This window comes from Limanda limanda, chromosome 19 (assembly GCF_963576545.1).
Source record: "Limanda limanda chromosome 19, fLimLim1.1, whole genome shotgun sequence".
NCBI lineage: Eukaryota > Metazoa > Chordata > Actinopteri > Pleuronectiformes > Pleuronectidae > Limanda > Limanda limanda.
In genome coordinates, this window is record NC_083654.1 from 18,041,129 (window position 1) to 18,052,010 (window position 10,882).

Sequence of the window (10,882 nt, forward strand, 5' to 3'; positions counted from 1 at the left end):
CTTTGGGCACTTGAATATATGCTTCTGCATCGTTGTGTCATTCTTAACATAGGTCTTTGCACAGTATTTGCAAATGAACACAGCCTTTCCTTCTACATTGGATGAGGTGAAATGTCTCCACACATGAGGTAGTGCACGTGGCATTGTTCTGTAGAATAAGATGAGAAAAAAGTTTGTAAAAAAACACTAATGCAATGCCAGAGATATAAATAGTTAGCCAAACAATTGGAATAGTCTTCCCATGGAAAGTTTCTGGAACTTTACCGGAAACTTTCCGCCCCTTTGCAACCCTTCTTCATTGAAAAAAACTGTGCTTTTCTTTGAAAAATAAGGACATTTCTAAGTGACCCCAAACTTTAGAACGATAGTGTATATATATATATATATATATTTGTATTCCACAATGAATGGAAGTCAATGCAAAGTCCTAATAAGATGCAAACCTGTGTGTGTGTAAACCAAGCTGATTTTTTTCAAACCTATATGTCAATACCAGAAAACGCTGTTTCTCTCAAACACTCACTTTCATCAAAGAAATTATTCATCACTGAGACACTTTAACACTTAAACTCCACGTGGAAAATTGCAAAATCCCTTCCCTGGTGCTCATAGTATATTTTTGTCCTATTTTCCTATTTTTACATTTATACTTGCACAAATACACCACAGCAAATTCCTTGTATCTGTAAACCTGCTTGGCTATAAAAGCCGATTCTGATATTTCACATCTACAGGTTCTCAAAGGTTTCAGCCACTTGTAGCTTAAGTTTATTTTTTTGCTTCCCCCAGTCTCTCAACCTACTATTGTCACACTTGCTGATTTGCTGCCCCGTGACAACATTTAAAGCTGATGCCAACCACTGATATTATTGTGCCTTGCGTCATGTTATCTCATGGAATTATGCAACAGGGGTGGTGAGTGTTGATGTTGATTAAAGTTGGATATCTGTGAAATAACCTCCACTGTATTCACTAAAAATGAAACTTGTAGGTTAGTTGTTAAAATAATCTTGGTGGTAAAGCTTATCACTGCTGCAGAACACAATGTTCCCATGGTGGATACTTCCAGAGAAATGAAATGAAAGCTTATATATATATATCTATAATACTTTATTTGTAAGACAGGAAGAGTTTTATTTGTTTTAAAAGCTGCCTGTGCTTTGATAAATGTATCATATCCTAAGACATGAGCCGCTATGGCCGGGCAATAAATCCATATCAATGATATGATTAATGCAATATCATTTTCATCAGTAGCAATGTAACAAAGGTTGAACATTGATATCCTGCTTGTGCATGGTGGAAGCTCAGTGATCCACCTCTTACTTGTTAAATCAAGTGTTTGCCATTCCCTGCTCATAAAGAAGAGTTTAAAACCACAACCTTTCGTGCAAAAATCAGTGTTTGAACTTAATAATTTGACATTTATCGTGATAATTATCGATATCGACTGAAGATAACAGGGGACATTCAGGCTAAAAACATCGTGTAAATGACGCTGTTTCGAGTTTTTCATGGTGGGTAGATAATGAGTGAATTCACATTTTTGGGTGAACTATCCCTGTAAACTGACTCACCATTGCACCCATTTGTCTTTGTAAATCCCTCCTGTCGTCTCCTACGCTTGTGTTGTTCCTACACTGAAGTAAATCCAGTTGTAGTTAAAGAGTTAAAGACTTGGAGACAAAATGACTGAAAGTGTTTAGTTCAGACCTCATAAAACCTGCTCAGATTGTGGCGCTGACCTGTTTGTGCAACCGTCCAATATAAGCACACGCAGTAACAAAGTTCACAACTCAGAGTTTCAAAGAAGAAAAAGAAACGTTTATTTAATTTTGCATTAAGACATACTTTTGAATTATTTTTTTTCACGTAAGTACCTTCAAGCAGTATTAAATATTTATTCTTTTATCAGAACAGCTTGCTAGAGAAACTTTTTTCACAGAAAGGGACCTCTCTGTGTTGGCCTCCAGGTGGCGCTCGGGTCCTTACTTCTTCCTGGTCACGAAGAACTCGTGGCACATCTGCGTGAGGCTGCACACCAGCGCCACATACTCTGCGAAGTCAACTTTGTTGTCCTTGTTTGCATCCAGTTCCTTGAAGATGCGATCGATTGCGGCCTGGTCATTGGATTTCTGCGGGTGAGAATAAACGTCAGGAAACATGTTGCTTCTGGAAGACATTAGCTGTAGTGAAATTCTCAGTATCGCCCCCTACTGGTCATAAAACAGGATTATCGCTGGACTCTCAGAAATCACTCACCCCCAGCATTTCTTTGAGTTCATTCTCAAGCAGATCTTTCAGCTCGCCCCTGTTCAGGGAGAGGTCGTCCCCCTCTTTGCCAGAGTATCTATGAAAGGCGCTGATGAGTAGGAGCATGGCTTGCTGGACTTCAGACATGATGACACCTGTTTTGAAAGGAAAGAAATACGTTATATCTGCGTGTTGATTGCACTGTCAGCTCAGATTATTATTATGTGTCCTCAGATCGGACCAAACAGGAGAACCCTGATCTCATTCAAAGCTCCTGTTGCTCCATCTAGAGGATGATGTTCTCTTTCACCCATGCAAATTAAACTGGATCATGAGATATTGTGATCAAATTTGGGTTGCAAACAGAGAGCGCTCTTTATTTCCATAGCTGGAGGGAGCGTTGGCAGAGGGGAGAGGAATGCAGGAAATGAACAGAACGTTTTAGTTAAGATACTTTTTCCAAAGTCTGCTTCACTATTATGCCAGTTCTCCCTTCTCCTCCTGCTACAACATTAGTGGCTATATATCTATATGTATAAATGATATGGAATGCATGCTAATTTACTTTGTTGACATCATTGTTTTTGTCTCTGCCAGTGTTTTTCCCCTGACTTTTCCATGGGGCTGGCTAAAAATAAACCCTGAGTTTCCACCAGGGGCCGAACCACACTTATTTGCCGATGTCACTGGTCTCTATCACAGAATCTGTGGCGAGTGACACAGGACATTGTTATGGCAACAGTTGATTCTCTGCGGATTACTACGCTGAACTGGGTAAAGAAGCAGGTTAAGACTTGATTAAAGTCCCTGTGGTGATGTGGGACATCTGTTTCCGAAAAGTGTTTTGTTTTTTTCCACAGACTCCATGAACCCAAGAGAATCGGTTCTGGTTGCAGGTCTGACTCACACTGTGCTGCTTTGTCTCCAGGGAAGGGCTTGTGGCATTAGAGGGTTTTTAAACAGATGGAAAGTGTGGAGGGAGACAAACTGCACCCCTGCTCAGATGTTTGATTTGGTTGCAACTAACATTTGCAACTGAAATGCAACAAGGTTCTGAATGTGCCATGCAACAGTTAAAGAACATTTGAAGCCAAGTTACTGCCACTGAAGCCAAAACGAGCCGTGTCTGTTGCATCGTTCCAAAGTAATGACGAGGAGTCAAAGCTCAAAAGTGTTCACGGAGCTGGTAGTTAATAGATTTTAGACATTTCACACAAATACCCAACAAAACAACAATCAGAAGATCTTTGTTTGGATTTTCTACTCACCGAGGTTGAGGTTTACGGAGATTGGAGAGTGAGGATCAGTCTGAGAGCAGCTGGAGTGATGAGGAAATGGAGGCAGAGGAGGCTTTATACATCATCACACCCATCGTCCCTCCCTCAGTGCTCCACAAGGTTCCTCTCCTCCTCAACCACACCTCCGCCCCTGGTGTCCTGTGACACGTCTTCTCTGTTAGAAACAAATGTTGCTTGGAAATCATCAACAGATGATTGTTTATGTCAATCGTTAGGGAAACTGATATGAATCATTTTTACTTATGTTAACAACAGATATGCCTATCATGTGTGCATTCAGGAAGGAAATGCCTAAATAAAAAGTATATTGTAGTTTATCACAGTAACTTCATCAATGTTCTGATCTCAACATCATTTGAATCTCAAATTAGTGCGGTTAGCACAGCTGACCGTGGAATAAAGAGCAGCAGTGTGATGCAACATAAAGGCTGACTCTCTTCAAAGCACGTATTTGTCAATGCTTATTACAGCTAAAATAAAACTTCATACAACAGTCTGAAAACGTTTTTTATATTCTTTAGTGGAATGCATTTGAGGAATTTTATTTTTATTTTATTTAAATAGATCTTATATCGATTTTCTAAAGCTTTTTCATATATTTTACTTTATGTATGTTTTTATAGCATTGTTCTTTCTGCTGCCGTGTGGTAACGTACATATGACAATAAACTTGAAACTTGAGTTATAGATTTAATATTAACTTTTCGTTACTGGGAACATTACAGCTTGCTGCTGTTCATTCTTTATTCATTCTTTTTATCCTTGACCTTTGAAAACACATATTTCTGAAGATTCCAGGGAGGTCAGGAGACAAAAAACACAAAAAATGAAAGAACATTTTCCTACAAAGAACCTATTATTTTTATATTTACTTATCAACAAAGCGCTTGAATCATGACCTCACCTGCACATATTCGTTTTTCAGTTTGCAGTGTTGTCCTAAACATTATCTCTGTGCAGAAAAGCCGATATAAAAGGTTCTTCCTTATTTTAAGACTGCTTTATGAAATAAGCAGTTGTGCAAGTTAGTTTTAAATCAAATGCATTGTTTTTCACAGTTTTGTTTTACAAGACATTTCAATTATATGTTGTTCCAACTAATTCCTGGTGTTTTGTGTGTATAACGACCTTTTCTGCTATTTCTTTATTGGATTGTTTGTGATAAACAGGATTCTGGAATAAAAACCGTCAGGCCTGGTGACTCAGTGAGCCTGGGTTGTTGCGAACGTTAGTGGGTCCAGTCCTCCTTGCAATTTTGTGGTCGAGGCCGTGACTCACAGTTATGTCCGTGACGCGAGTGAATCATGCTGCAGAGACCTGCAAGAAGAGAGCACAAAAATCAACACTGGCAACTCTGTGTGTATGTTTACTTCTGTGTGTGTGTGTGTGTGTGTGTGTGTGTGTATGTGTGTGTGTGTGTGTGTGTGTGTGTGTGTGTGTGTGTGTGTGTGTGTGTGTGTGTGTGTGTGTGTGTGTGTGTGTTTGTGTGTGTGTGTGTGTGTGTTTGTGTGTGTGTGTGTGTGTGTGTGTGTGTGTGTGTGTGTGTGTGTGTGTGTGTGTGTGTGTGTGTGTATGTGTGTGTGTGTGTGTGTGTGTGTGTGTGTGTGTGTGTGTGTGTGTGTGTGTTTGTGTGTGTGTGTGTGTGTGTTTGTGTGTGTGTGTGTGTGTGTGTGTGTGTGTGTGTGTGTGTGTGTGTGTGTGTGTGTGTGTGTGTGTGTGTGTGTGTGTGTGTGTGTGTGTGTTTGTGTGTGTGTGTGTGTGTGTTTGTGTGTGCTCTTCTCTTTGCACAGGGTGCTGTTACTCTGGTCTCTAATTAACAACTTTAAATTAAAGTACTTAGTTCATAGATGGCCACCATTCATATTTTCTACGAACAGACTTTGTAGCGCCAACACAATCTGAGGTTTGTCTTTCCATTGCACGACTTTTTTTCACTGTGTGGAAATGAAACAGTCAAACTTCTTCCTTCCGTCTTCCTCCCCCATCTTCCTCAATAACATAGAGAAGGCGTCTCCATGGACACCACAGACCTTATTATTTCCTGCTGTGATTCACATGAGACTGTTTACAGTATACAGCTGCAGCGGATTTAACAACGGATCAAATAGCCAAGGCCAATAATTAGGCACACAATTACACAATCTAGTGGTGGAGCAGACACACAGCAGTCTGCCCTCCCAGAAGATAATTCCTCTGAAGATTTTGACAAAAAAAAAACAATTGTTAGAGTTCGAATTTAAATATATACTGTATATATATAATATTTGTTTAAACATTTAGATATACTGTTTACATCTACTTGCAATTCATGAAACTGCCCTGTCTGAGTTTGTGCAATTATAATAATAATAACAACAACAATAACAATAATAATTCCATTATCTATACCACTTATCCTATAGGAGGTGGGGCCATATTGATAATATACCGTCATTATAATAATAATCCTCAAGGTTTTTCATATCCTTTCAGCTGTGAATATACTGTTTCTGTTATCTCACATCCAAGCAACGGCAAAAGAGAAACAGATAAACAGACGATGACGCACTCCAACAATTTTTTAAGCTACACCATCACAAAAGTCAGATGACAGATCCCATGGAAACAGCCACAAGCTTCACATTCAGGACTGATGTGTTCAGAGCCTTGGTGCAGAATGTCCACTGAGAGGCGCTGTTCCGTCCGTCTGCATAAATCCAACCAAGGTGTGGTATGGGTTGGTGAATGTGTGCTTATCTTGGAATTTAAATCAGTACACGTCTCCGCTAGTAACGACTTGAGAAACGGATGCAGCATTAATCATGAGGTGACAGAGGTCTTCATCACAGTGTTAGTAAGTGTCCTCCTCACTAAGGGAGCAAGTTTCACCCCGTTCATTGTCGTCACAGCTCAACACCTGGTCTCTTGCTTCATGCTTCGAGAAGTAATTTCATCTGATCAAATAATGCTTGTGTTGTTTTAGGCAACACGATAAACACGCAGCATATATATATATCTACTGTGTGAATCATACTTCTGTGAATGCTGTGAATAGAGAAGCTGCACAAGAGGGATATTGAGAAAACACTCAGCAAAAGTAGGAATTCCCGGCTCTGTGCTCACGGGTCACATGGGCGTGGTGCTTGTGTAAAGTGGGGGCTGAATACAAACTGCACACATACACACAGACACACACACACACACACACACACACACACACACACACACACACACACACACACACACACACACACACACACACATATTGGTTTGAAAAGCTCTCCATTTTAGGACTTTGCATTGATCTCTATTCATTGTAGACAGCCTAACCCTAACCTTAACCTACCAACAGTTCACATCTCACCCCTGACCTCAACCAGGACCATGGAAATTACCTTTTGCCTCATTGGGACCAGGCTGCAGGTCTGCTGGTCCCCACAAGAATAGTGTTTATACCGGGAAAAGGTCTCAAAGAGGTAGTGAAAACAAGTACAGTGTGTTGTAGCCTAGCAACGTGTCTGTTTGCCCTGTTACCATGAACATTGGTCGGCCACAAACTCAGACTCTGCCCAAGGATGTGTGCAGAAGGCTCATGAGACTCATGGGACTTTGTATGCCCTGAGCTTTGCCTCACAGGCAGGCCTTCCACAGGCAGTGGGAAGTCTGCCTACTTGACTGGCAGGTGATCAACTGGAATCCAGCCCCTTCACATCTGGCATGGAGGCATTTGATTGGTGGAGCTCAGTGGGCGTCAGCCTGAGGAGAAGTGCTGCCTGCAAGACTTTATTTCAGAGCAAACAGAGTCAGGGTGCAGCTCAGGGAGAGTGGGGGCGTGAAGGGGGGGGCTTTCTCCTGTTCCTCTCTCTGGTGTTATACAACTTTCAACATGGAACACAATGAAAAGAATTTGGTGGAAAAAATAACAGAGTGGTGATCCTGACGCCCTGTGACTCAGACGCTCCACTTTCATTTGTCCTGCTCGAATGGTACAAACTAGAACGCAGCAAACTTTTACTAAGTTATCACCAAGACACCTAATCTCTCTGTTTATGTGTCTTATCACGTTACGACATCACCTTCACAGAGAGGTGTGGGCACATCGAGAGCATTCTGCAGATTCCTCCGAGCGGTGATAAGCGGGGGCTTTATCGAACAGAGAGGGAGAGGTCTGTCTGCCCGTTCATACAGTGGGAGTCATAAAGTACAGGTGGGAATTTCATCATCTCACACAGTGTTGTCTATACACTGTGTAAGTACATGATGATCTCTGTCATGAGATTCGCCCGGGTGGGAAATCAACACAAAACAAAGGGTTGGGAAGGAGCTATAACGCAGCTTAGTGTCCATTTTTATATATTTATTTAAACTGAGAAGAGACACGTGGCTTCATATTCAGAGATCAAAGACAAACACATCAACACACAGGAGACACACGAGGTTTGAAATTCTTCAGCACATTTAATGGACAAAACTATCTTTACAAAAACTGAGATGCTCTTTGTGGCTTCTTCTCCTCTCGCCCCCTTTTACTTCTTGGTCTTCTTGCACATGTGCGACTGGTAGCACTGCTCGCAGGCGATGGAAAGTCCGACAACCAGAGACACAAACTCCTCAAAGTCCACCTGGCCGTCGCCGTTGGTGTCAAGGTCCTTCATGATCTTGTCGACAGCAGCCGGGTCCTTCTGACTCTGGAGGGGGGGGGATTCAACAAGAAAACAGCAATGAAGGGATATGACGAGAAAGGAATGCGTTAGAATCTAGGACACCGCAGGTCGTCTCTCTCACCTTGAGGAAGTTGGACAGCTCGTTTTCCATCAACTCTCTGAGCTCTCGCCGGTTCAGTGTGGTGGTGTTCTTTTCCTTTGAGGCGTAACGGTGGAACACTTTGATGAGTGACTCCATCGCGGTTTCCAGTTCGGAAGGCATGGTTGCTGAAGGGTCTTTAGGCTGAAAAAACAAGTTGAAATAAAGTGTGAGTGATGATCAGGTGATGTCACACAGTGAACCTTCAGTGGCCAATCTTAAAACAAGACCTCAGGGAACTTTGGGACTGACGGCTGAATGAAAAGTAAATAGTTTGAGCTTAAACTTTCTCAAATGACTCTCAGAGAGGAAAGTGAATTAAGTAAAATTTAAACTTGTCTAAGTGTGGATTTGTTGACTCTTTGTTTTTTGCTCTGTCCTGTGGAGAAAAAAAGGAGTGCTTCATTGGTTTTGATGCATGAAGGAGAAGCACAATACTTTGCCCTCTCCCTTCCCACTGCATGAGTAATGCTCATCAGAGATAAGACCTGTTATTAAGTTGTTAGAAAAATGCTCGGATAACCACAGCGGTGCTGACACAAGATTAAAAAGAAAGAAAACACAAATCACTGTGTCTCGTTTCTGGAGAGTTTCAACGGTTAAAAAGAAGCAAGAGAATGGGAGCGAAGAATTTTAGAAAAATCGAATTCACCAACTCCCCAAAAATGTGAAGTTTGATGCAGAAAATGATTCAGTCCAACCATGCCCTTAGGGTAGATGGACTAACGGAACCACAAGGAGTGTGTTCACTAGAGACAAATAAAGTCAAACTGGAGATAAATTTAGTGTGTTAGCCTCATGCAAGAATCTTATACATATCTTATAATATTCTTAGATAGCATTAGTCCTGAACGTAATAAAAACAAGTCAGTCCGAGTTGAAATCTGGATAAAAAAAAAGCTAAGCAAAAATTCCACAGACAGGAAATATTTCCCTTTAGAAAACTTGTGACTGGTGGATACGAAAAAACTAGTGCAACACATTCCTTCCACAAACTAACTGTCCCTGCAGGCGTTTCATTGTTGTTAAAACCCTCTGAAAGCGTCGGAGCTCAGAGAGGAGCAGCAGAGTCGGATCTTACCGTGCAGAGCTGGGACGTGGTCTCTCAAGAGGAGGTGGGAAGGTACAGAAGTTTGGAAAAAGTCAAGCAATGAATTTATAGTGAGGCGACGCCCAGACTGCGGTGTGTGAGTGTGTGTGTGTGTGAGTCTGGGGTTGAGTCAGACTCAGATATGAACAGTCCGCTCTGACTGTAACAGTGTTGGGCGGTGACAACACAAACAGCAAAGTCCTCACTTAAGAACAGTGTAGATTTACTCACTTTTACTTACTGCAACTTCTATTACTTCTTATACAAAAAGATTACTTTGAGAAATGCTTTAGGCATATGTGTTTGTTTTGGGGTGTCTAAGTATATATACTTAGAATATATACCATATACACATATATTCTAATAAAAATGTGTGATTTATAAAATTAGGTAATTGAGTAAACTTGGGGTTTTAGCTAATGAATAATCAAAGAAGTGGATTTATCATTAGAGAAGAGTGGGGGAGTGAGTGGGAGACAATGTGGGAAAGTCAATCAACAGCTTTTTAACACACAATACGAGAGGACGTCACTAAACTGAAGCTATTGTCCCTCAAGTGAGTGATTAATGACACATGTGATCAAAGGATTCACACCAAAACAGAACACAATACATTTATTATGAATGTTGCAATGAGAGATGTTAATATTGGACAATTATCGATATGATTTTAATTTTTAGGGCCCGAGCACTGATCAATGGTCAGGTGAGGCCCTATTGAAATTGTAAGGATTATTATTATTCAGGCAAATGAATTGGCTTTTTGAGGGCTTTACCATGCTCAAATTCTTACCAAAATTTGCAGATGTTATAAAGTGGTGAAAATTTACGTATTCTGATGGAATTTTCATTAATTTTATGTTTTCTGAATCGATGGAGGCTGCTTCGGTGCTTTAGTTATATTATATATACTTTATTGACACTGTCCCTAATAAAAGAGATGGAAATAAACCAATTACATTCCAGAACATTCTCCCCCATTTCGACAATAATTTAGAAATCGTCCAAAGATGTTGAAATAAAAGGATATTCGTTTTGAGGACTTCGTGTACAATTTCTTCTTTGTTTTACTCATTCTGTTCAACTCTCTGGTGGAGCGTCATCTTGTGGTGAAAATATGACATTACAACCTGACTGTGAGTCAACCTTGAGAAAAGACAAGAGCATATTTGAATATAAAAGCTACAAGTGTTCTTCATCTGCTTTGTTTTTTAATGTCAAGAGCACGTGTAGTGATAGTGGGGCAGATTTCTATTGGATTTGATGTGTGTAAACTGAAGTACTATTATTTGTGTGTTGTAGCTGTAATATAACAATATGTATATACTTGTACACAGAACCGTCCCATAATTTTCTTGTTAGAGCATTAGATTGTGATGCTGGGTCTTATATGCAATTATCGATACGTTTCTAATGTAATTGATTGAATTGGATTGAGCCCTATGTGCACCGCCATGTG

The 10,882-nt window shown here is 40.6% G+C and overlaps 2 protein-coding genes across 2 annotated transcripts; both read right to left on the minus strand.

Annotated features, from left to right (window-relative positions):
- Nucleotides 1-1,802: 1,802 nt before the first annotated feature.
- LOC133026199 (ictacalcin-like) lies at nt 1,803-3,579 on the minus strand. Its single transcript, XM_061093067.1, has 3 exons — nt 3,522-3,579; nt 2,263-2,408; nt 1,803-2,135 (listed from the first exon to the last, which is right to left on the minus strand). The coding sequence occupies exons 2-3, from the start codon at nt 2,398-2,400 to the stop codon at nt 1,989-1,991; spliced, it is 285 nt and encodes a 94-aa protein (XP_060949050.1). The 5' UTR covers nt 2,401-2,408; nt 3,522-3,579; the 3' UTR covers nt 1,803-1,988.
- A 4,389-nt stretch (nt 3,580-7,968) lies between these two features.
- On the minus strand, nt 7,969-9,504 carry s100a10a (S100 calcium binding protein A10a). Its single transcript, XM_061092843.1, has 3 exons — nt 9,415-9,504; nt 8,316-8,477; nt 7,969-8,218 (listed from the first exon to the last, which is right to left on the minus strand). The coding sequence occupies exons 2-3, from the start codon at nt 8,454-8,456 to the stop codon at nt 8,057-8,059; spliced, it is 303 nt and encodes a 100-aa protein (XP_060948826.1). The 5' UTR covers nt 8,457-8,477; nt 9,415-9,504; the 3' UTR covers nt 7,969-8,056.
- Nucleotides 9,505-10,882: the final 1,378 nt, after the last annotated feature.

What these genes read in the sequence shown, in the direction of transcription:
- LOC133026199 (XM_061093067.1), bottom strand. Translation starts at nt 2,400, where the DNA reads ATGTCTGAAGTCCAGCAAGCCATGCTCCTACTCATCAGCGCCTTTCAT. An exon ending in AACTCAAAGAAATGCTGGGG is followed by an intron (nt 2,136 to 2,262) that starts GTGAGTGATTTC and finishes TCTCACCCGCAG; the next exon opens with AAATCCAATGACCAGGCCGC.
- s100a10a (XM_061092843.1), bottom strand. Translation starts at nt 8,456, where the DNA reads ATGCCTTCCGAACTGGAAACCGCGATGGAGTCACTCATCAAAGTGTTC. An exon ending in AGCTGTCCAACTTCCTCAAG is followed by an intron (nt 8,219 to 8,315) that starts GTGAGAGAGACG and finishes CCCCCCCTCCAG; the next exon opens with AGTCAGAAGGACCCGGCTGC.